The sequence below is a fragment of the Hemicordylus capensis genome, chromosome 4, assembly GCF_027244095.1.
Source record: "Hemicordylus capensis ecotype Gifberg chromosome 4, rHemCap1.1.pri, whole genome shotgun sequence".
NCBI lineage: Eukaryota > Metazoa > Chordata > Lepidosauria > Squamata > Cordylidae > Hemicordylus > Hemicordylus capensis.
Genome location: NC_069660.1, coordinates 182,807,089 through 182,832,049, shown reverse-complemented (window position 1 = coordinate 182,832,049; position 24,961 = coordinate 182,807,089). Strand labels below are relative to the sequence as shown.

General features: G+C 42.5%; 2 protein-coding genes across 4 annotated transcripts in view; both read left to right on the top strand.

Moving 5' to 3' along the window:
* The window catches only part of TMEFF1 (transmembrane protein with EGF like and two follistatin like domains 1), a 138,894-nt gene extending 125,551 nt beyond the window's left edge, over nt 1-13,343 (top strand). For 2 of the 3 annotated variants that reach the window (XM_053248645.1, XM_053248643.1), the window contains 3 exons: nt 6,555-6,678; nt 8,069-8,227; nt 12,120-13,343. In XM_053248645.1, coding sequence (XP_053104620.1) covers nt 6,555-6,678; nt 8,069-8,227; nt 12,120-12,204 — 368 coding nt within the window. In that variant the 3' untranslated portion in view covers nt 12,205-13,343. The remainder of the gene's footprint in view (nt 1-6,554; nt 6,679-8,068; nt 8,228-12,119) is intronic. The other variant, XM_053248644.1, reaches the window with a different exon arrangement.
* A 364-nt stretch (nt 13,344-13,707) lies between these two features.
* CAVIN4 (caveolae associated protein 4) lies at nt 13,708-23,531 on the top strand. Its single transcript, XM_053248646.1, has 2 exons — nt 13,708-14,323; nt 20,882-23,531. Exons 1-2 carry the CDS (start codon nt 13,913-13,915, stop codon nt 21,527-21,529), a joined length of 1,059 nt encoding a protein of 352 aa, XP_053104621.1. The 5' UTR covers nt 13,708-13,912; the 3' UTR covers nt 21,530-23,531.
* The last annotated feature ends 1,430 nt before the right edge of the window (nt 23,532-24,961 follow it).

Sequence of the window (24,961 nt, the reverse complement as noted above, 5' to 3'; positions counted from 1 at the left end):
CAATTATGTGGGCCAACTCTCCAATCCCATCCCCACTTATAAGGGTGTTAAGTGGGGTGTATATTAGCCCCTATTTGTTTAACATCTATATTAACTCCCTAATTAAACAACTGCAGAGTTTAGATCTTCATGCCCCCAAGTTGGCGAATAAGCACTTGCCCATTTTATTGTATGCAGATGCTGCTGCAATTTTATCACAAACGCAGATCAGCCTTAAGAGAGTTCTTAAGGTCCTGGCCCAACGGCAATGAACATCTGGTAATCAGTTACCAAAAAACGAAAGCTATGGTCTTTGCCAACAGATCAAAGATGTTTAAGTGGAGGATAACAGCCATGCTATTGAGCAAGTTAATTGTTTTAAATACTTAGGCATGGTTTTTCAGGCTTCAGGGAAGAAAGTGGCTCAGGCCAATAATTTCACCTCTTCAGCTCAAATAAGTGCTGCCTAAGAAACCCTAAAATTCCATTGTGCAAAGGGAGGAAGTCTTCTCCCAGTGGCTATTAAATTATTCACAGCTAAGCTGCTGGGGCAGTTACTTACAGAACCCAACCTGGCCCTTATCCTAATTTTGAGCTCCTCAAAAGAGTCAAATCTGAAGAGCATGTTTCCTTACTCCAAAATGTGTCCCTAATGTGGCACTGAGATTGGAAGCTGGAATGATTAGGGTTGAAGCCCAAATCTGGATGGCTGTAATCATCTGAGTAATTATTATTATTATTTATTATTTTTACATTTATATCCCGCTTTTCCTCCAAGGAGCCCAGAGCGGTGTACTACATACTTCAGTTTCTCCTCACAATAACCCTGTGAAGTAGGTTAGGCTGAGAGAGAGGTGACTGGCCCAGAGTCACCCAGCTAGTATCATGGCTGAATGGGGATATGAACTCGGGTCTCCCCGGTCCTAGTCCAGCACTCTAACTACTACACCACGCTGGCTCTCTTTGCATACTTGTTGAAACTGATCATTTTTACAGCAGGACCAGCTCCTTTAATACTTACTGATAATTTTCACTCAAAATGGGTGAAGACTGTCATCAGAAAATTATGTCTATTAGGCCTTTCGTCAGATTTTTTAATATCCCTGGGTTTTGAGAGAGCCAAGGAAATCTTTAACATTGAATTTTGGACATGGAACTCCAAAGTGATTTATGTCTATGTAAGGCGCCTAGAGCCTACAGGACCCTTAGGCAGATTCCCGACTTTCAACTGGTGCCATATTTGGGTACACTGATTGTGCCCAAGTATTGGTGGACCTTCTCTAGGGCCCATTTTGATGGTCTCCTGTCGGCTCTATTAGAAGGTAGATACAAAAATGTTCAGCAACCTTTCTGCCCTTGTGGAATCAGGAGAGATTGAATTAGTTGGCCATGTTCTACTTTATTGTGCTTTTTATTATGATTTGCACCATAAACTAATTTTGCCCATGATACAGGATCTTCCAGGTTGACCTGATGAATTTTACACATGGTTTCTTAAGAGAGCTGTTCTTGTGGAAGGAAGCAAGCATGACTTGTCCCCTTAGGCTAAGCAGGGTCGGCCCTGGTTGCATATGAAAGGGAGACTAGAAGTGTGAGCGCTGTAAGATATTTCCCTCAGGGGATGGAGCCGCTATGGGAAGCGCATCTAGGCTGCAAGTTCCTTCCCTGGCATCTCCAAGATAGGGCTGAGAGAGATTCCTGCCTGCAACCTTGGCGAAGCCACTGCCAGTCTGTGTAGACAATACTGAGTGAGATTGACCTAAGGTCTGACTCAATATATGGCAGCTTCCTATGTTCCTATAATATTTCTTATAATGTCACACACACACACACACACACACACACACACACACACACACACACACACAGCCCCATGGTTTCACACAGCAATGTTGAGCACACAATTCCAACTGATTAAAAGTTTTAAAAACATTTTTTAAATCATTAAAAATCAATAGATTGACCAATCTGCTTCAGGCTAAATATACAGAGTCCTCATAATCTGCCCGTCAGTTGTGCCCAATATCAAAGCCCTAACCCAAGCCATTCCAGGAGATCTAAATTGGAATGCTTTACTCTTTTTTATGAAGGCAAAGGGCAGATTCCTCCACATGGGGGATGGAATGATGGTCAAGCGGCCGGGGGGGGGGGCTTCAGTTCCAGAAGTTTTTGTAATTTTCTGCCATGAAACAAACCACTTATAGGATTTTTTTAATTTTGGAAAAGTTCAAAAATTTATTGAAATTCATTATATTGACCAATATGCTTCAAATTAAATATATGGAGTCCCCCCCACCCTGCCCCATATCTGTGCTTGATATCAAAGCCCTATGTCAGACCAATCTAGAAAAATAGAAAGGGGGGATAACTCACACAAGCCCCTTGCTTTCCAATGAGGATGAGGCAGGCACAGGCTTTTCTAAGGAGGTAGTGGTAGGCAAGGTAGAGGGCATGCACAGTGCTTTGGTATCTGTAGCCGGTGCTGGCTTTCTGCCTTTTGGGTCCAACGGCACCTCTGCATGAACTCACAAAGTGACCTTAGTCAAGCCAGTCTCTCTCTAAAGTGGGGATAATGATGTGGACCTGCTTCATGGCCCAGTTCAGCCCTCTGGCAATGGAAGGAGGGCTGCAGATCCACAAGAAGCCTTCAGAGTTCCTGCACTGAAGACTTCTTTGCTCAGCATACTGGGCACGGAACAGGAGGAGAGAGTGAATTTCATGTCTATGTAACCCTCAGGAACATACTTATACAAGTGAACAGGGCTGTTGGAGGGAGGGAAGAGAGGTAAAAATTGCTCCCCCTCTCCCTCCATGCCCAGTTCACTGCACAATGAAGCCTTCTGCTTGTGGAGGGCTTCGCTGGATGGTGGCCAATATATGTAAAGTGCTATGAGCACTGAAGAAATGCTAAACATTATTCATACTCTAGAAGGTAATGAAGATACTAAAATTGGCTTTCCCCCAACAGTAAGTGGCACCTTACAATGTGCAAAAGTACTTCCTTCAATAGCGAAAAAGGGCATATATTCATTTATTCATTCACCTGTAGTAAAGTCTGGCAGTGTGCACATTTGTTTAAATTAAGTGATTGGTCAGTAAAAAGGCAGATATTAATTGGCCAATAATTTTTTAATCAATAGTCTACTCTTTTAGCTGGGCATTATCTGCAAGTTGGGGGGGCCAGCTTCCTCTGTCACACTACAAGGGATCCCTAATAAAATCACAGAACAATTTTTATGGGGTGGCTAACAAATACAGTTTATTTATTATATAACCACAACAATTTTTTTATTATTAGTTATTGTGTCAAGCTTAAATCACGTTGCTTCATTGGCACCCCTTACCATTGTTCCAGACAACCACTTTGTACTATTTGTACTGTCAGGTTGGCTATGGATAGCTGACTGACTGTTAGATGAACACAGCATCATTACTCAGCGTCAGTTTTAAAATAGACTACCCTTGCAGAAAGTCCTGTGAATCGAAACATTATGCTGATGTGAGCTGCCATGTAAGTTGCAATATAGGTGAGAAGACCCAGGATGTGGAATCAGCTTTTGTGCAAGGAGGGTGTGCTTTTTACAGGATTTTTCTGTATTGTTCTTTTCAAAAATTGTATTCTCACAGGCCCTTTCCCCAGATAAATTGATCAAATGAAGTTTACCATTATTCAGATATAAGAGAAAAAGACTTTGGGGGAACTTAATTCATTTTTTCGTAATGCTGTACTCCTCAGTCAGGATACAGATAAATTTGGCCACACTTCCTGGTCTTTTCTTATATAAAATCTGATAATGGTAATTCAGCCAATGTTTTTGTTACCTGACAGATATAATCCCAGTACTAATTTTCCATTTTCCCCATGGGATTGGAGAGATATTTACAATATCCTTTTGAACAGAGATAGTGAGGTTCCGATTTCATTTGGGAACACGTTCCAGAGCCCTGGAATCCTAGAGAAGGGCCTCATTTGGGTTGCCACTGAACGAGCCAGTGGTAATGGCAACCAGACCTCCCCCTAATGATCTTAATAGGCGGCAGGGTTCACAAAGACGAAGGTGCTCTCTTAGATACCCTAACATAGCTAACATTAAAAAATTGAAATACCCTTGATTACCAATTAAGATGACTTAATTGTGTTGACTAGGTGGGCACAAGTGAAGGCCATGAACAGAGTGCAGAACAAGAAGTGCTGCTCTCAGCAAGAACAGGGACTCTGTATGTAGGGCGTATACAAAATGGTTCCTCTTAGGCTAGCCTCTGACTTCTTTTAGTCTTTTGAAAGCAGACATCTACCAATTGTACCTTAAAAATGGATGCGATATGTGACAGCTGTGGTCATAAAAGCTGCATTAACCTGCCAACATCTCCCAGCACCACCCAGAACCAGTGAGAGGCAGCTCAGCCTAGAAAGGTGGAAGGAGAGCTGACCTTGTGGTAGCAAGCAATGCATGGTCCACCATGGCTTGCATTTGAATGGGAGACTACATGTGTGAGCACTGTAAAATATTCCCCTTAGGGGATGGGGCCGCTCTGCATGCAGAAAGTTCCAAGTTCCCTCCCTGGCATCTCCAAGATAGGACTGAGAGAGATTCCTGCCTGCAACCTTGGAGAAGCCGCTGCCAGTCTGTGTCTGAGTTAGATGGACTGATGGTCTGACTCGGTATATGGCAGCTTCCTATGTTAACTTTAGTAGAAGTATTTATGCCAGTAATGTTAGACTTCTGTACGTGTAATTTATATCCCGAGTTCCATTAAACTTGATTAAGATTAATAATTTGTGCCAAGTACTGCACTAGCTTAGACATTGAAATAGCAACACTATAGCCGTATAGTAATATTTTATATTCTTGTTTCTAATCTTGATGCCAGTAGTATAGACTTAATTGTACAACTAGAGCTAGTGATAAAACTGATAAATTGAAAGCTGGGATGGGGGTGGGAGAGACAAGTGTGGCTCCAGAAGGGGTGGCAAGGGGACAAGTGCCCCCTTAGATAAGTAGTCAACCCCCCCCCACCCCATTACTATTTCAGAAATCTAATATGTGGGACCAGCTTGCTCACACATACATGCACTTTGGCCCTTCTGTGCCCTCACATTTCTTTCCTGGTGCCACCATGGGGTGGGGGTGGGGCAGGGACAATGGAGAAATTTGCCTTTTTTTTCTCCTTTCACTTTAAATGTTTCGAACAGATTTGCTGCACTGTAAATTATATTTAATCATTGGATAAAATTGGCTCTATTCCAAACAGTTTAATCACTGTATTAATATATTTCCATTCAAGGCAAACATCTTTTCTAGTTGGATAAGTAGAAATATTGACTCTTAAAAAAGAGATTTGTGAATAATGAATTGGATCTATAAGCCTTCTTACATTGTAACTCAATTTTCTGTCAGGCACAAACACTGTTTGATCAATGCTGAAATAGTTCAGCATGCTCTTATTTGATCCAATTGCAAGAATCAACAGGAATAATATGTAATCATTATTTTATAATACTATTGATAAGAATCAATATTAGATATTCTTAACTGGGTCTTGGAATTCATGTTACTGGGCCAGTTTGAGATACGGCCTCTCCCAGAATGCGTTGTGGGACATGAGTGTGTGTGTGTCCTGCCCCCTTCTGGCACATTATCCCACAATCTCATAATTGTGTAGTATTAGACACACTGTCACACATTAAACATAATAATGTAATATGTAATATTAAAAACAATAATGTACTGTAGTATTACATAGCATATGCGGTGCAGTTTGGATGAACTGCCTTACTGTTGATTACAAGGTTGCAGGATGGCAGTCTGGGAGGGAGCAGGATGCACACACATCCAACAGTCCATGATAGGAGGGGTGGTTGGAATGGACATATCTGAAAGAGCTCACTATCACTTAGTCCTGGGAAAGTGGAATTAGGGTGCCTCAGAAACAATTATTCAAGACTATGGATAACTTAGGTATTCGCTGAGGAGAGGAGAGCTGGTCTTGTGGTAGCAAGCATGACGTCCCCTTAGCTAAGTAGGGTCTGCCCTGGTTGCATATGAATGGGAGGCTTGATGTGTGAGCACTGTTAAGATATTCCCCTCAGGGGATGGAGCCGCTCTGGGAAGAGAGCATCTAGGCTCCAAGTTCCTTCTCTGGCTTCTCCAAGATAGGGCTGAGAGAGATTCCTGCCTGCAACCTTGGAGAAGCTGCTGCCAGTCTGTGAAGACAATACTGAGCTAGATAGACCAATGGTCTGACTCAGTGTATGGCAGCTTCCTATGTTCCTATGTATGTTCCTAGCCCAGAGAGAATTTTTAATAACAGTCTGCCAATAAACCATGAGGCCCTGGACTTTTATTTGTTAATGCCTCAATTGCATTTAATGTTTCTGTCCCTGTTGGTAGATTCAAAAGCCCTTCTTTGAGTCTCTTAGGGATATTTAAATTAGACAAAAGAGCTTATGCTAGCTTTAGGGTCAGGCGTTTCAGATTTAGATGATTAATCAAAAGAAAACTGCTTAAACTCTGTAACTAGTCTGAGTGAAACATAAGCTAATTTCCCCACCGGTCTTTGTTTTTATACAAAAGATGCAAGTGATCAAAGAGAAGACATCTACATTGGAAACCATATTCCTTGCTCAGAAAGTTTCAATGGCTATTGCATTCATGGGAAATGTGAATTCATTTATTCTACACAGAAGGCTTCCTGCCGGTAAGTCAGTGAACATGCAGTTCCTTCATTAAAAGTCAAGGTGGTATGAGTAGCCATAACAGAAATTGTTCCAGCGGTAACCCACTTTTAAATGAGCATAAGATAGGTTGGGTTTAAGCATGTTCAATTTTGTTGTTGCTGCTACTAACTTTTAAAAAGGCTTGTCACTGAGTAATTGCAAACATCTAAGTTCTGTTTATATAGAAAAACAAATAATACATAAATAAGATGGTCCCCTGTCCTCAAAGAGCTAACAATTAAACACACACACACACACGGCAGATACCACCAGCAGTCATTGGAGGGATGCTGTGCTGGGGTTGGATAGGACCAGTTGCTCTCCCCCTGCTACATTTAAGAGGATCACCATTTTAAAAGGTGCCTCTCTGCTCAATTAGCAGGGGTTTCCCCCCTCCCAACTCAGCATGCCAGCTCATTGTCAGGAGTGAGAGGTCCATGTCCACTTATCCAGACCTCCACCTTTCCCAGAAGTACTTGAGCATCTTTTCTGAGTATGCAGGAGGTAATACATACATGTTGAGGTGTAAGGAGGAGAAACGAGCCCTTTGCTGATTCATTGATGCTTACGTAGGCAGGGATTGTGCATTATGCCATATTTTGTTTCTTTTTAAAAGTAAAGGGGGAAGAAAGGGGAGGAGAGAAATGCTTATGATTTGCTGGAGCAAATCTGATTGTAGTCTCTCTAGTGGCCAGACCTGAGCTATGTTGCAGTTCTGTGTAGAAAGGCCATAAGAGCTTTTCTGACACTATATTTTAGTTGGATCCAATTGCGTTTAAAATGCTCAAGTCATTCTTTGGGCTTAAATTTTAATGCTGCTGCTGCTAATTGAAAACCCATGTTACGTTGCAACACTGCTGTTTATTGAGCTATGACTTTTGTCCCAGGTAGAGTATGGGCATATATACATACTGACTTAAACTTGTATTATTCCATCTCCTCAGGGAAACCTGGGAATTACAGTTTTTTTGAAGAGGCCTAGGGATCTCATTGGAGTTGTCTACATGCTCCCTAAAATACAATACCCAGGATTGTTTGGTGGAGGGCAGGGAAGGAGAGAAGTCATGATGGTTAGACTGGTATTAAACTGATACGCATTGTAGTATAGATGCACCCTAGGAAAGGTGGCTTCTAGCATTTTATACTATGTTCATTGTCCACTGTACATTATCTTTTTTGCTCTGTGCTTTATCATGGATCGTTTATCCTCATGAGGGTTTTCCCCACCCCCATGCATTCTCATTTATAATGAGGCTAGTTGCCTTGACTCTTTCATTGTTGTCTCATAGTTACAATACAACACTTTTTGCAAAATGCCTTGAATGTGTTGAGAAGACCTGTGCTTCTAGCAATATTTCTCTTCCCTTCCAGGTGTGAATCTGGTTACACAGGACAGCACTGTGAAAAGACAGACTTTAGCATACTATATGTTGTCCCAAGTAGACAAAAACTCACACATGTCCTCATTGCTGCAATAATTGGAGCAGTCCAGATCGCCATTATTGTGGCAATTGTTATGTGCATAACCCGGTAAGTTGCTAGGAATCATGCCAGAGAAGTGCCCAGTCACACTCACTGGGCCTGTGCACCAAGTCACATGGTGGCAGAACATCACAAGCCCCCCTCCTCTCTGTCAGGAACTTTATGTGTGGTGGGAGTTCAGCCTAGATACTGCATGATGGCCTTTTTTGAGTGAGGAAGAGCCATGCAAATCTGGCCATCAATGAGTACAGGTGTCTCTGCAGAGTGCCCACTTCACACGCGAGATTAAGTGCATGCTGGAAGGGGAGGGGGTGGCAGCGAGACTCTTCTTTACCATGCCAGTTGGATCACCGGCCCACTGAGCTTATTAACTGGGCCTGTATATTTTCCCTGTCCACTAGTGCTACTTTTATTGCTTCTTTATATGGCCTGTGAAGCTTTTCCAGGCCAAGAACAATCAAATATGCCAATCAATCAACCAACAATACAATAACTGCTCCTGAAATAACTTCTTGCTTTTGTACTGCAAGGACAAATCCCACAGCGAAAGGTCTTGCTAAATTAACAGAGAGCATAACTGGAAGGCCAACACATGTTTGACATTGCTAATGTTGCAGCATGGCGGGGGGGTGTGTGTGTGGACATTTTCCACAGTTGGATATCTGATATGTCATAGCCTGCGAATTGCAACAAATGGCCCAAGACAGAGTTTCACCGATTAGTGAAATCAACAGAGTGTCAGCCAGTGGGAGAAATGCCTACAGCAGAGCAGATCGTCCTGTCTCTTAGGATGCTGCCACAGCTGGTAGGGCTTTAAAAAAAAAATTGTGAATGAACTGCATTCTGGGAACAATGCCAGGGTGGCCTAGTGAAAAGAACTTGGATGTAGAGAGTCTGGAAGACCTTCTGAAGCGCACATGGTTTTAAAGAAAAAGAAGATAAAATCATGTTTGGGTGTTGCATTCTGCTGAAAGCCTGAGTGCTGCGAACCAGCAAGGCAACTTACAAATTGTGGCGTGAGCAATGTGTTGAGCTGCTTTTTCAGTGGCTAAGAGGCAAGGCCATTGGTTGCAGAATGAGCTAGAGAGGCAGTTCAGTCTGATCTTGTGTCAGTGACTAGAATCAGGCTACCATGGTGCCTCAGGCAGTCAGGTCAGCTGACCCTGAGCAGTGGTGAGAAGGGAAGGGCCATTTTTGCCACAGCCAGCAGCACCACCACCACCACGGGGCCAGCCTTGCAAGAAGTGCAGGTGAGAGGTGCTTGGACAAGCTGGCCCTTGGTTGCCTCAGCAATGAGGGCGTGACCCAGCTTGCCTGAGATCCTGGATGACTCATGAGAGGTTGGGAGCCATTTGCCATGCTATTTATGGCAGCTGGGGGAGGAAGCTGAGGAGGATGCAGCCCAGAGCCCTGCTCCACCTGCTGTGAGGGGGTCTGGTGTAGATGGGGGCTGGTGACAATCTGCCTCAGTCTGAAGCTATGGACTGGGAGAAAGGAAGGCCATGAAAGGAAGCTACTGACCCGTAGTCAGGGGTGGGCCAGCAGCCATAAGCCATAACAGCAATGCTAAAAAATACCCACTAAAGGTACTTGCTTGTTCTATTAGAACCATGACCCAAAGACTTGTTTATTCAGATTTCAAGCCCACAAAGTTCCATGCTACAGTCTGACACATTGGACTCCTGGATCCAGATATGGGCACTTGGGCTGGCTTCTGCCCCTTGCTCTTCGTCTGCCACAATATATCAGCCCAACAAAGCTCTCAAGGGAGAGGGAGGGGATGTCCAGCTATACTAGTGAACGGATGATCATGGTTCAAATATGCTGAGTATTCATAGTGGCTCAGTGGTTACGATGCTTTATTTCCATCCCTGAAGGTCTTGTTTGTTCTTGTAGCTGATGGCCACCTTCAGTTCTCTCAGCTGTTAATTTGGATTTTGGAGACATCAGAGGCAACTAGTGCTAGCCACATCAGTCTGTTGTGAGTCATAATTGTGTGCCTTAGCCAGGGCAACATGATATTTCCAAACAGCTTGGATCCCCCTCCTGGGATGCATTTACGCCTGACTGGAATTCATGTTGCTTTATGGCTGAATTGGGATCACTGGGTGATTGTGTACTCAGCCATAATCATACTGGGTGACCCTGGGCCAATCATTTTCTCTTACTCTAGCCTACCTCACAGGGTTGTTGTGAAAATAAAACACAAGGATGTATGCTATCCTGAGTTTCTTGTGGAAAGAAGTGGGCTAAAACATTAGTTAAATAAATAAAATAACTTCTGTCATAGCAAATTTAGACCACAGCCTTAGGGCTGCACAAGAGAGCAAGCTGATTGTAGCATCTTCTTGATTAAACTAGAACCAGCTCATGTGATTGAAATGCAAGAATTAGTTTCTCGTTTTATTGCAGGGAAGTCTGGCCATTTAAAACTGACTTGTGCCATTTACAATCGATGGTTCAGCATATGCATTTTGCCATATAAACTACAATACTTGTTAAAAGGTTACAAGGTAGACCCTGGAGATTTGCTACCTGTCAGAGCAGATAATATCAGTAGGCTAGATGGAACTTTTCCTGACAGTATAAGTAGCCTCCTTCTACAGCTTGTAATGCTACTTTGCTGAAGCATTCAGTAAATACTTTCTCATGACTAAATGCTGCTGAGAAAAAATGAAGTAGGAGGATGGAAAAGTGATCAGGTGGTCGCTGTGATCAGGGCAGGAGGGTGGTGGCCAACAATATTGTTTACCCAGCATTGTCTCAAGGGTGAAGGAAAAGCACTTCCTACACAGATTGTAGCTAGCACACAATCCCTTTCTCATCCTCCTAGCTTGAGTTTTGCTGACATTCGACCAGTTCTTGGGAATGCACATGGGGATTGGAGCCTGGCTGGACGCTCCTCCTACCCAGCTTTTGGTTGTGAGAATGGGCTTCGTATGTTCCACCCAGAGATTAACTAGTACAGCAAATTGCTGGCCTGGGGAGGAAGGCACAGGAAATTTATATATCAGCATTGGTGGGTTTGTGCAGCCCTGTTTCCAACTGCACTCCAGTGAGGATGTGCAAGGACTGAGGTTCAAGCACAGGTTCGCTGAACTGGTTCAGATGCCATGTGTGTGCTGGTGTCACATGCAGATACTTGGGATGTGCGCCACCCCCACAGGAAGCTTCATGGGCCAGCAGCGAGCCCGTAAGGACCTGCTCTGCTCTTTCTTAAAGCTCCTGCTTGCTGCTCTCCTCGCCGTGGTGCCGAACCTGTTCAGAACTCATCTGAATCGGTTCAGCACCAAACCTGTGCTCAAACCTCAGTTCGTGCACATCCTTACACTCCAGACATGGTCAGGTGTGATGATGTTGACGTGGTAGATCACAATTGGTAGCAATGCCCTTGCAGGATTACTATATGACACAATGCCCTTTCCAACGAATTGCTTCAGCATGGCCCCTTCCTGTGCTGCTTGGTGTCCATGTCAGAAGTCTGAGGTCAAGTGAGAGGAGCCCACCACTGGCTTTTTCTGAAACCAGTGTTGCATGATTTGGAGCAATGCTTTTGAGGGAAGGAGCTGCAGTTTCCTCCCATGTGATCTTCGACTTGTGACATTATTGAGTGATGTGGGAAGGAATTCTGCTACAGTAGCTCCCATGCTGCCAAAAGTGCCTCATACTATACCTTTTTAAGCAGGAGTCTTCCTGTTTTTCCTGCTTCAGCCAATGCAGGATGATAAACAGCTTGATTCTTAGTTGTGTCTCTGATGTGTAAACCCCAAATGGCCAACATATGTAGCTTTTGCAGAAGATGTCAATGATGAAGGAGGATAGTCCTTAAATGTTGTTGAGGTTTTTGAGTGTAAAGGAGAAAAAATAATTGTGAAGTGGTCTTTTAAAACACATTCAGTTAATAAATCATTTATCTTTATCTTTTTGCTTGCTGTATTAGGAAATGCCCAAAAAACAACAGAGGACGACGGCAGAAGCAAAATCTAGGCCACTTTACTTCAGATACATCATCCAGAATGGTTTAGCGTGATTTTTATACCTACATTGACCATGTGATGTACAATTTTATTATCTTTTTTTAAAAGAATGGAAATATTTATTTCAGAGGCCTTATTTTTGGACATTTTTTAGTGTAGCTCTGTTACATTTTCTTCTGAAAGCAGCTGAAAGCAACGGACTGCTCTAGTAATTTCTCATGTCATGATTTGGAGAATACATTAGTTTATTTCCTGTATCTTGTATCACATGGTTATAATAATAGACTTGTGCTTTACTCATGGAATGTAACATTTTTGAGAACAGAGACATTTCACCAGTGGTTGTAGAACAAACAAAATGGAGCCCATCATGTTTCCTAGCAAACAAGGCATGACCTAAGGGTAAAGATGTTTACAGCATACTTTTCTTACAAGGAACTAGAAGACACTGTGTTTCAATACCGTAGATATTTAAATGTTTTTGAAAGTTAGTAACTGATTTTTTTAGACACTGCCAATCGCATGAATTGTGAAGATGTGTACTTGTGTGTAGTTGTAACATATATTTATAAAACGTACAAACCGGGTTGAAGCACCAACGTCTTCATAAATATTTGACACTTTATTTTTAAATTGTGAAATAATAATAATAATAATATACATTTCATAATCTGTAAGATTGCCCAGTAAATCATAGGGCATTTGTCCCAGAGCAACAGGTCTTGGTAGACTTGTGTATTGTTAAAAAAAAAAAGGTTATGTTTAATAATCAAACTCACATGATTGGGGTTAAGCCTGTGTTTATCACTGTTTAAACTGCTTTCATACTTATTACCGTTTTCTAAAGAGAATACCAGTTTTCACATCAACAAATACAATTGTATAGTCTTTGTGATTAAAATGCAAAAAAGAGAAAAAAAATTAAATACCATTAAAGATTTGTGCTCTTGTCTAGAATATTTTCAAGAGCGAAGAACGTGTCTCATCCAAATAACGTCTGCTGGTTGTAGTTATTATATTAATAGGATGTTAGTACAGTAGTTGTTTGGAAGATCCTGATCTAAAATGTAACTAGGGTGTGTCCAGCTGTTCAACATGTAGTTTTAGGCTTTCCAATTCTGCATGTAGGATTTAATAATTTGTTCAATAAAAAGGCTTTCAATATTTGAACTGGAAAGGCATGTCAATCCAGTGTTTTCCCATGATATTTCATCTGCTCTGAGTCTGTTTATTCATTACTGGAAGAAGCAGCTTTCATGGTTTGAAGGGCAGCAGTAGAGTTTTTTCATTTAAATAGCCCAGAGTCTACTGGAAAACACTGAATTCCCTGCAAGCTGCACCCAAGAAAAAGGCTTAATTAAAATGAAAGCAACAGTGGATCTTAACAGCATGCCAATTCGTTCTTCAGCTTAATTAGTAAGTTGCTTAACAATTCCTGGATTAACTCAAGTAAGTTCATTGGTACAGAAATGTGATTCTTTGAAGGTATGTTCCTTCCCCAACACTGCTTCCTAATTTTAGAGGTTTCATGTTGCAGAACGCACTTGAACAATCATGCATGGCTATTTTGTAGTTATAAATATTTGACAAGTCTACTGGGGTGGAGTTTCAGACCCTGCTTTTGAACATTCCCCTAAAGCCAGCTGTCAAGCAAACTTCTTGCACTAGTGCCAGAATTGTCCCACTGGGGTTTGAACGGCCGTCGTGAGGAGAGTTTATATTTCAGCTCCTGTAGTCTGATCTGAAGACGGGCAGTATGGATCATCGTGAAACCACCTTGGAGGTGGACAAAATCCACCAGAATCGCCTGTCGAGTGTCACGGATGATGATGAGGAACAAGATGCTGCATTTACAATTGTCAGAGTCCTGGACAAGGTGGCCACTATTGTGGACAGTGTACAGGCCAGTCAGAAACGCATCGAAGAGAGACACAGAGAAATGGAGGATGCCATCAAGACTATTCAAATTGACATCCTAAAGCTTGCTCAGGCTCATGGCAATACTGGGTACACGGTTAACAAACTGCTAGAGAAAACCCGCAAAGTTAGTGCTCGTGTGAAAGAAGTGAGGGCACGCGTAGAGAAGCAGAGTGCTGATGTGCAGAAGGTTGAGGCCAAGCAAGAGGAAATGCTGCGGAAAAACAAGTTTCGTGTTGTAATTTATCAGGTAAATGGGTGTTTCATCTTTAACTGTTATAACTTTGCTGCATTCTTCACAAAATCTGACATCCCCCTTGGTTGTTTAACAAATCAGAGGGAGGTAAAACAGCCTTTCCAATATCAGTGTGTGTTATAACTTGTTGGTTTAAAAAAAAAATTGATTTCGGGCTCTGAACCTCTTGCAGTATGAATCTACCGGCAGTAAGGCTCTTGGTCTATTATTAGTGTCGGGAGGTTTCGCAGCCAGCCAGAATAAGATTAACTGTAGATCAGCAAGGACTATTTGTTGCCTCTATGAAAGGCAATCTGAGGCAGGCGCTTGGGCATCATGACAGAGTATTCCATGCTTGACTGTCATCCCTGTTATTTTTTCACTGGATTAACTAGAGATCTAAACCCCAGAGTTGCTCTGCACAAAGTATTACTTCCATTAATTGTATTTTTTTTTAAAGAACTCCTTTAGATTTTGTTTGTTAATTATAATAAGTTGCAATGTATATTTCCCACACACATTTCAACACAGTGATTTCCTTGCAAATTCTCTCTTGCATGAATGGCCCTAATGCATGTCATTCTCAGAATTTCTCTAGAACTGCATGACTCAAAACAACTTACTCAGGCAAGGTTTTGTAAGACTGAATTATATACTGGAAAGAAGTCATGAAGCATTCTCTTTGGCATGCAGGGGTTCTTAAGGCATGCAAAAATTCCATGCACTCAGTGTGCCCAAATGATTGGTCAGGTGGGAAAGAGAGTCACTTCCTGTAACTTCAATGCTGTATTTAAGAACCCCTAAATCATGCAAGATAATCAGGCTGCTTCACTCACATTACAGACACCAGGAATTGAGAATACTTGGCATTGAGACATCAAAATAGCCTTTCCTTAGCATAATAGTTGACAAAGTGAAATCTGGCTTGACCTCAATGCATAAACAACTTTATTCATGTAAATCACTTTCATTTTAGACACTTTTCAGATAGTCACATGACTATGAAATTTGTATGTGAACAGTCTACATTCATTGCTATGGGAAGGCTGCATGGTAAGAATTCCAAATCTGTTCACACAGGCTGTTCACACGAGCAGCCCTACCCAATCTTGGGCAGCCCTACCTGGGTAGGGCTGCTCATGTGAAGCGCTGGGATGGTGGTGGCTGATCCTGGCACTGTCTCTCCGAGTAGCCCAGGGTTTTTACCCTGGCTTTTACCTGGGTAGAAAGGTGTGAGGACATCTTTCCTCCCCTCCCTTGGATCCCCAGCCTGCATCCCGAGCAAATACAGAGCTTGGGCTCCTAGAGTACCCGGGGCTGAGAGAGAATTCCTCAATGCACTGTTCTCCTTGCTCATTGCATTTAGGGATTTATGGAGGCTGGGCTGTGTTTTCCCAGCCTCCAGATGGCCAAGTAGTTCCCAGGAGAACCGCTCATGTGGACATGCAAGCCACATGGCCGGAAGAGGACCAGAGATCATCTGGGGGAAGATAGATGCTATCCCCCCCCGCCTTCCCTGCCTGACTTGAAGGTTGTGTGAACAGCCTCTATATGTTCATTGAGAAGGTACAGCGGAAGAGCAAAATAATGTGTATAACCCAGCCAAAGTCAACACACCTGTATTCACCGGTGTGTGCCTTCTGATGTCCAGGGGGCAAAGGTTATCCACTGCAGATTAGTCCACGGGTAGCCATTGTGGACAGGGCAGCCCACGAGCCTGGCTGTGGCACCCCGGCCTGCTTTTCCTATGTAGCACAGCTTGCTCGGTAAACAGAGGCAAAATCACTCCAGAGTATGGTGGGGGTAGGAGCTGCACAGGACCACTACAGTTCACACTCGAATGCATTACAGGTGCTACCAGTCAAGTCCATTGTATTTGGATTTGAACTGTTAGAACTGTTAGAAAAGTTTGGCCACCATTATTAATGGATGTGGGAGAAAAGGCAGCAAAACATGCAAGCACCAGTTCAGCTGATGCGCTTCCCCCCACCCCCCAGAAATAAATTGAAACAGCTAGTCTACCCCTGGGACACAATGGGAGAATGAGTGCTGCAATCCTGCATGTGGTTAACTGCATGCAACATTCACGTTTGACTTTAATGGGAGTTAAATTTAATATCATATGCCAGGTTACAATCTGTTGACCCAGTTTGGCATGATGATTCTGACAGAACCATCTCTTGATGGTTGAGGTGGGAAACTAATTGAAGACATCCCTGTTCCTATTCTGCCTCAAACTGCTGATTAACAAAGTCAGAGCAAACAGTACCAATAACCGATTCCGTGTGTAGTCTCTACATCTGGCCACTGCTGTGCACCAGAATAACTGGATTGGGTCTGTAGTTACAAGCATGCATTTCTGAGAGGTCTGTGGAGCTTTCACTCAATATATTATTTTAGGAGAAAAAATGGCAAACATGGTAAGCACTAAGCAATTCCCTCCCAACCCATCGTTCCTCTACTTCTGCTTTTCATTAAAAAAAAATTTTTTTTTTAAAGGTTGGGGGCAAATTATATGGAGCCCCACTGAAATGATAGTTTGGTTTTTATAAGCAGCACAAATGCAGTGGCAAAGCAAGGGCAGAGAGGCCCTGTGTTTAATGGATGAACATGGCACCCCTCGTGCACCATTGGTGGTGCCTTGCCACCATTCTTGCTGGTCACCACTGCTGTCACTTGCCAGCCAGCTTCCAGACCAGTCAAGCAGGAAGCGCCCCCCCCCCCCGCCCTCCCCAATACTGGCGACACAGGGCACATGCACACACTCCATTTCCAGCTGGTTGGAAGCAGGAAGGACCCTGCCACTGCTGCTTCTCATCAGCCTGGGAGCCAGCTGGAATGGTGGGCATGCATGCATCCTGATGCAAACACAGGCCGCAGTGTGACCCGGCCACATAGGGTCCCACTGCACATGTGCAGTGGCCTCCAAAATGGCTGCTGCACCAGGGAATAAGCTCGGAAGGGGCTGAAGATGCCTGAACTGAATGATTTTTAGGAAAAGGAAGGCTGGGGGGGGGGACCTCCTCAGACCCCTCCGCCACCTTGGAGAAGCCCCCTGGAGGGGGTGAGTTAAAAAATGGGGGGATTCAAAAATTGTTCGTTGAACACCCGAACCGGGTGTGTGTGTTCGGTTTGGGATCGAGCCGAACCAGGGGTGATTCAGCTTGACCCCGAACCTTCAAACCAAACCAGTTTGATGTCAAACTGGTTTGGATTTGAACTGGTTTGCACATCCCTAATTGACACCATTCACTAGGCCCATTTCCTGCCCTTTCCTAAACTCCCACTCCTTTTGGTGGGACATGAACAGGAGTTGTTCCCAGTGGGTTGTGCCTTTTGGAGAACTAAATGTTCTCTATAGAATAAATAGGCCAGGCCTGTAGCCAGGAATTTAGGGTGGGCCCATAGCTCAGTGGTGGAGCACATGCTTTGCATGCAGAAAGTCCCAGGTTCCATCTCGGGCATATCCAGTTAAAGGGATCTCAAGTAGCAGGACTGGGGAATGGTTTGACTCAACATACAGCAGCTCTGTGCGTGTGTGTGTGTGTGTGATATAGTGAGCCCCCCAAAATAAGTGATCTAATATGTTCATATGTTTATGACGTTATTTAATCCTCTCAATGCTTTTAATGTGTTAAGTGTCTGCCAATCAGCCTGCCCGTTTTTCAAGCACAAGCCAGAAGACTGCAGATTTACTACTAACTGAACAACTGGCTGCAATCCTATCTATACAGTTTCCCTTTATAATCTAAAATGACCAGGCTTGCTTCCCCCCAGCCCACCTCCCCCAAAAACAAAAAACCACACATCAAAAGCATTAAGCATTTAGGGAAGAAACTTGATCTAGTCTTGCGGGTAATAGCCTCCAGTTTGCCCACTCCCATACTACAGCTGATATTATTATTATCATTGCAAGGATAAATGAATGTGCTATTTATGCAGGTGCAATTTCGTTTCTGCTTCCATCTATAATTGGGAGTTTCAGTATGGTCAAGCACGTTTGAGTTCCATTGATTTCAATAGGAATTAAACATGTGCTGAATCTTGCCATATATTTTATTTATCATATAAGAGCCATCTTATTTATTTGTTATTTCTCTGTGTAAACTGCCCTGAGCCATTTTTGGAAGGGCGGTATAGAAATCGAATAAATAAATAATAACTAAAATAATAAATATATATTTCCCCCCAGAGCAACTTGACCACTATTGTCCTTTAACATTCCATGTAATGGCTTCTTAGGTTGCTTTCCTGATTTTTAGATGGATATCTATTATTTCTAAGTGTGAATGTGACAATCAGATGGCTGCAACAATGAATATTTTACGGACATACCAACCCAGAGAATGGAGATTGGCTGAATTTTCCAGTTGAGTGTGTATGTAGTAGCAAACTCAGGTTTGCAGCTATGAAGTAAAACATCGAACCTTTTGCTTCATCAATAGCCACAGAGTGTACAATGAAATGTCTTAGTCTCATAAATTATTATGCAAACAGAGGAGTTTGTGAATGAAACCATCCTTCTCACCCTCTGTATACAGTAGCCAGACATGCTTGTCCATTTACCTCCTCTCTGATACTGAAACCCATTTGCTTAATTTATTCAGATGTTTTTCATGCCATCTGCTGAAGTCCGCGCCATGGAATGTGCAAAACTGAATTGCCCACCACCAACCCCTCTTTGGACTGAAAGCCTGGAATGGCTTCAGCATCAACCAAAAAGAAACATTTTAAAACAAAATCAACACATGGGGATTACTAAAATAGGAATGGACGCGTAAGGAGTTTGCAACAGGCTTGCTCCTTACTGTACTCTGCTAGTGATGCCAAATGTGATATGTTATGCTTACTTGAGTAAGATATTGGCAAATCAACCAGCCTTGCAAATAAGCCCACCAAAAGAGATGTATGCGTCCATCTGCTCACAAATGCCTCAGTGCCCTGGAATGCATTCCTTGTTAAAATCAGAGTTTCTCCATCTCTGGCTGTTTTTAAAAAGACTCTTAAGACGTGCCTGTTTTCTCAGGCTTTAAATTAATTTTAATTGGTTTTATATCATCATTTTATTCTATTTTATTTGTTTATTACATTTATATCCCGCTCTTCCTCCAAGGAGCTCAGAGCAGGGTACATGCTTATTTTTATCCTCACAACCACCCTGTGAGGTAGGTAAGGCTGAGAGACACATGACTGGCCCAGAGTCACCCAGGGAGTTTCATGGTTGAATGGGGATTTGAACTCGGGTCTTCCCTGTCCTAGTCCAACACTCTAACCACTATGCTATGCTGGCTCTCTTAATCATTTTATCCCATTTTAATATTTTTTTGTATTTTAACTTATGTACATTGTGTAGGGATGCACATGTCAGGTGGTACAGAAATATGATAAATAGATAATGAATCATTTCTGGCCTGTGTTGGGCCTTGAGCAGGGAAAGGGATCTGCTTTGTTCCAGTTTACAAAAGCTTCCATGCATAGTCACCAGGAAGTGATTCCTACGCAGCACAGGTGAGTGGCTATTTACAAGCCTTGACTTATTAAGGCTGCAATCCTAAACTTGTGTTCTTGGAAGGGAGTTCCATTGAAATAATTAATTTCAAAGAAAATGTCTAAAATCCTCTGCATAGTTAGGTGTGCTTGTGCCCATTAATTTAAATAGGATTTGGATTGGGCTGAATTTGGATAGGGATTAGGCCACACGGAAGTTAGCAGGGCAGTTTGTAAGGTGAAATTTGTAATGCAAATGAAGGGGAAAGGATTTAATCTAATTTAAAAGTTGTAGACCAAATATAACTTGGCAAATTCCCAAAAGGGCTTAAAATACAAAGCTATTAATGTGTACTATAGCCTGAAATGTTATCTAAGAGAGTCTTCATGTGTGTTTGTGGGTGCATCTGCGTTTGTGATTCCTACAAAACATATACCATGCTCACTTGTATATATGTACAAAGGTATTGTTGGCTTGTAACAAAGGCTTGTAATGTTTACAAAGGCTTGTAAACAGTGTTTATTGTTAGTCTCTATCCAATTTATCCTTTCAATACATTGCTTTTCTGATTTAAATCCTTGGTTCATTCATTGACCTTGTGGTCTTGATCAAAAATGATGTTTCTTACCTCCATCAGTCTTTGTTGGTATGGTCCCAGATCAGCCAAATTTCTTACCTGTAATGAATCATGCTGTACTGTACATGCTGTACTACTGTATAAGTGGTTTACCAAGTGTATTGAATCTTTGTTCTAATTCTGCTGCTTTCCAATGTCACAAACATAACATTTCATTACAAGACAATAAAGGGAAGTGCAGTTGTTAGGGTGTGTGTGTGTGTGTGTGTGTGTGTGTGTGTGAGAGAGAGAGAGAGAGGGGCGGGGGTGCATGCTTCCCATCCTCTCAACATCACTTTCTTTGGGTGCAAAGCCCCTCTTTCCCTCCCTTCATCATGGTTAAGTGTCACACCTGCCCCATCTCCAAAACAGAATATATAATATTGATTCATTTGCCCCATTCCCTATACACATAAAGCCCTTTTGAAACTTGTGATACAATAATGGCATCCTGTGATTTCACTTGCAGGAGGACATTCAGTGCCCATCTTCTCTATCAGTTATCAAAGACAGGACACGAGGGGAAAGCCTAGAAGATGCCTTCTGCCCACCCGATGATCTCTCCTCTGACGAAGAGTATTATATAGAAGAAAGCAGAGCATCCCGGTTTAAGAAATCAGGCATGAGGCGCATCGACAATATCAAAAAGGCATTTTCCAGGGAGAACATGCAGAAAACAAGGCAAAATTTTGGTAAGAAGGTGGACAGGCTTCGAACTAGAATAGTAACCCCGGAGAGGAGAGAGCGAATTAGACAGTCAGGAGAAAGGCTGAGGCAATCTGGGATAAGGTTCAAGAAAACTATATCCAAGGCAGCACCAACCAAGGAGATGTTAAAGAAGAATAAGCAAACTAAGGAGCAACCAGTCACTGAAGGTCAGGAAGGGACCCAAGAAGCAGGTATTGCTACAACAGCGGAAAGTGGAGATGCTGAACCAGTCACTGAAGAAATTTCCTACACTGAAGTGATAACCAAAGTGAAGAAAGACAAAGGCAGTGGATCAAAAGGCCCTTCTCAGGCAGAGAAGATAGTCATTACTCCTGAAAAAATAGTTCTCAAACAGGAGGCCAAAGAAGAGGAGGATGTCCTTCTACTGGATCTAAAACAAGCTGCTTAAACAGTCTGTCTCCTATGGGGTATCTCTGGGGCAGGGGAGGAGCAATTCCTTTTACTTGGGTAGATGTAGAGCTCAGTGGTTTTCACACTTCCTTCAGGTAACCCTTTCCATGTTGATTTGTCTGCTCAAGAAACTTTGGTATCTGCTGCACATTGTGGAAGATTCTGGGGCATGTTCTGTGGGTGGAACTCCCCTCTCGTTTGATTTGCCAGCCTGGCCTCTTGGGCCTAGCTGTCACTCCATTTGGACAGCTTGGGCACACTCTAGAATGTATCCAGCACTCCCTATGGCAGGGTTGTACAGGGAAGATCACTATTGGCCAACATGCTGCCTTGCAGGCGGTTTATCTGCCATTACCCCTGATAAACTCTCATGGAACTGCAGGGTTCCCAGGAACACAGTTTGCAAACCACTGATTTAGAGGAGTGTGTGTGGATTAATTTACTGTTATACACACAAAATATATCTATATGTATATACTGTTTTCACTTACAGTCAATGGATATTCTTTCATTATCCGATGTCACCCCAATAGAAATAAGGAACCGATCTTCCTTGATGTATCCACAGAAATGCCATTGATCTTAACAGGTATTGCATTTCAACACTACAGGGAGGTGGAAGCCCCCTGCATTTTAATGGCATTAATTCCCTCAACAGTCTTTCCTCTGTCTGTATTTTATGCACAATGACAACCAAGCAGAGTAAATCTCATTAAATGACTGGTTAGACATCACATGTTGATTCTTCCACTAAGGGGAAAAGGAATCAGTCAACAGCTATCTTCACATCTTTATCTGGAAGGCTGTAGTTTACAATTCAGTTTCTCTCCCTCCTAACTAAACAACAACAACAACAACAACAACCCCAAGCAGGAATGCTAGAAGCGAAAGTTGTTCTGGAAAAGCTGCAGAAAAGTTTAGAATCTTGAAAGATGTTTGTTAAAGAACTGCATTTGCTGTCTATGGCAAGAAAAAGACTATGCATGAAGAGTCCATTAGGAATGTGGAAAAGGATTCTGTGAAGTGATCAAAAGTAATTTTGCAGCAGCAGGACAAGGTTAGACTTTGGAAGAAACTTAAAAGATTATAAAGCTCTTCAAAAATAGGTATCGCAGGTCTTATTTCCTCATCACGCAACCGTGTGGAGAAATAAGTCATGCTTAGAGGTTTCCTGGAGGCATCTGGCTGGCCATTGCTGGCTCAGTGATAGTCAACTAGACCCTGGGTCTGATCTGGCAAGACTCTTACATTAAGTTAGGGCCCCCCAACCCTGGGTCCCCAGACGTTTGACTACAACTCCCATCATCTCCAGCCCCAATGGCTGAAGGCCATTGCAGCTGGGGATGATGGAATTGCAATCCAATCACATCTGGGGACTCAAGCTGAGAACCCCCTGCATTAGGTGATCCAAGTTGGTAGGCAGATAGTGCAAGATTCAAGGGAAATAATCCTTGATGTAAATTACAAATGTTTGGGCATGCCAAATTGACCCCGGTCATCACATGCCATAATATCCCATTGCTCACACTCTCAGCACATTGCCACTTCTGTTAATTTACATTGAAATTTGCCGCTCTCTGCCTACCAGTTGCATATTGATGAAAAATGGTTTCCTAAACACTGGCGGTCATTGGGATCAGTGAGAAGCCCTATTCACATGTTACGCTTAATGTGCATATAATCAGTGTATAGTATACGTAAGTACAGCTCAGTGCACATGTAAAATTATTCACATATGTTCAACACACAGTGTGGTACACTTCCTTTCTATACCCTGCATGGGGGGAGGAGTGGCTGTACCCAGGTTTTCTTTTAAAATAAATGCATGTACTGTCATTTTCACACAAAAAGTGCTCATGTACAGACAACTGAATGCATATAGAACATAATGTCTGAATAGGGCTTTCATGTGAAATATATTTAGGTGCGAATTGTCTGTCACAGGCACCCATCCTAAGACATTGCCCCAGAAATCATCCATTAAAATACATTTGCTTGACTGTGTCTTGTTTTGCTTTTCCAGCATAGACCCTATTCAAGGTTAGAGGTAGTTGTTGCTTTAAAATATGCTGCTTCAAGAAAAGCTACATTCTGTGACATGTATAAATTCTGCAAACTTACATTTGTTTGCACGGTTTGCATAATGTAGTCAGCTCCTGCTAGTTGTGTGGGTGCTCATTTATTATGCAAGGCACTGATGCTCTCTCTACTGACTGCTCAAAATCCTACGGAGCTCTCCCAGTTCCAGCTCCAGAAATTGCATTCTGCATTTCCACTCACTTTAAGGTCTGTCCTTGCAGCCAGAGGGGCTAGAAGCTTGCCCTTTTAAAAATGAAAATTGGGATTCTCAGGATGATGTATTCTATGACCAATACAGATATGGTTTTTCTGTGTTGGTGTGATACAGGGCAGCCCTGGCTGGAGCACCTCAACTCTTAAGCAGACTGTTTGTTAGCACTTTGCTATAGAACCCAAGGAACAGTGGCTGTGAGTGAGTCATGCTACTCTGTGTGTGTGTGTGTGAGAGAGAGAGAGAGAGAGAGAGAGAGCGAGAGCGTGTGTGTGTGTGTCTGGTGCTGCAACCATTTCAAAGCGGATTAAGGTTTCCAGATTGGGATGGGTGACTTCATTGCAATGGAAGGCACAACTGACAGGCTGTATAAGGGAGAAAGCTGCTTCAGATGTACAGCATGTATATTTCCACACACTGTGTACACATATAGTGCCAAATGAAAATAATTTCTTACTATATTAGATGGAACTCATTGAAGGCTTACTTTTCAAGCTATGCTGACATGTAGATTTTGTAGCCAGCTTAGATTTCATTCACGATCTACAATGATCTTAGTTCAGGCTTTTATTTCTCCTGTACTGTGCTCTACATGATTTCCTGTTTATCCTTGTCTTGGAATATAGGGATTAGCTTCTAAAATAAAATTACTGAATTGAACCATTTCTTATATACATGTTCAGAGCCACTTGCTTTGAAGAAATCACACTTTCATTTTTCTGTGCCAAATAATCCAGTGATTTCTTTGTAGAACATAATGATAGATAGTTTTTTTTTAAATTTTAAATACAAATCTTTACACTGTACCTACATTTCTGTTCTGAAAACATATCTGAATTCTGCAGCATATTTTAAAAATTACCCCATACTGTTATATAGCAAGCAGTAGGGTCATAGAGAATGCATATTGTGATACAGATCACAACTCAAAGTCTATTTTAAAAAACCCAAATCCATCCAGACCCAATCAAGACAGGATACTCTTTCCCACATTTTGTTTATCCAGATTGGAAATAGAGGACAGCATGACTTGTGGCTGTCTGTCTGAATTCCACTCTGTGCTGCTCTGCCCCTGTGCCAGTGTTCCTCTTCAGTCCAGGCCTACAAACAACAAAGACTTATATACCGCTTTTTAACAAA

What these genes read in the sequence shown, in the direction of transcription:
- CAVIN4 (XM_053248646.1), top strand. Translation starts at nt 13,913, where the DNA reads ATGGATCATCGTGAAACCACCTTGGAGGTGGACAAAATCCACCAGAAT. An exon ending in TTCGTGTTGTAATTTATCAG is followed by an intron (nt 14,324 to 20,881) that starts GTAAATGGGTGT and finishes TTTCACTTGCAG; the next exon opens with GAGGACATTCAGTGCCCATC.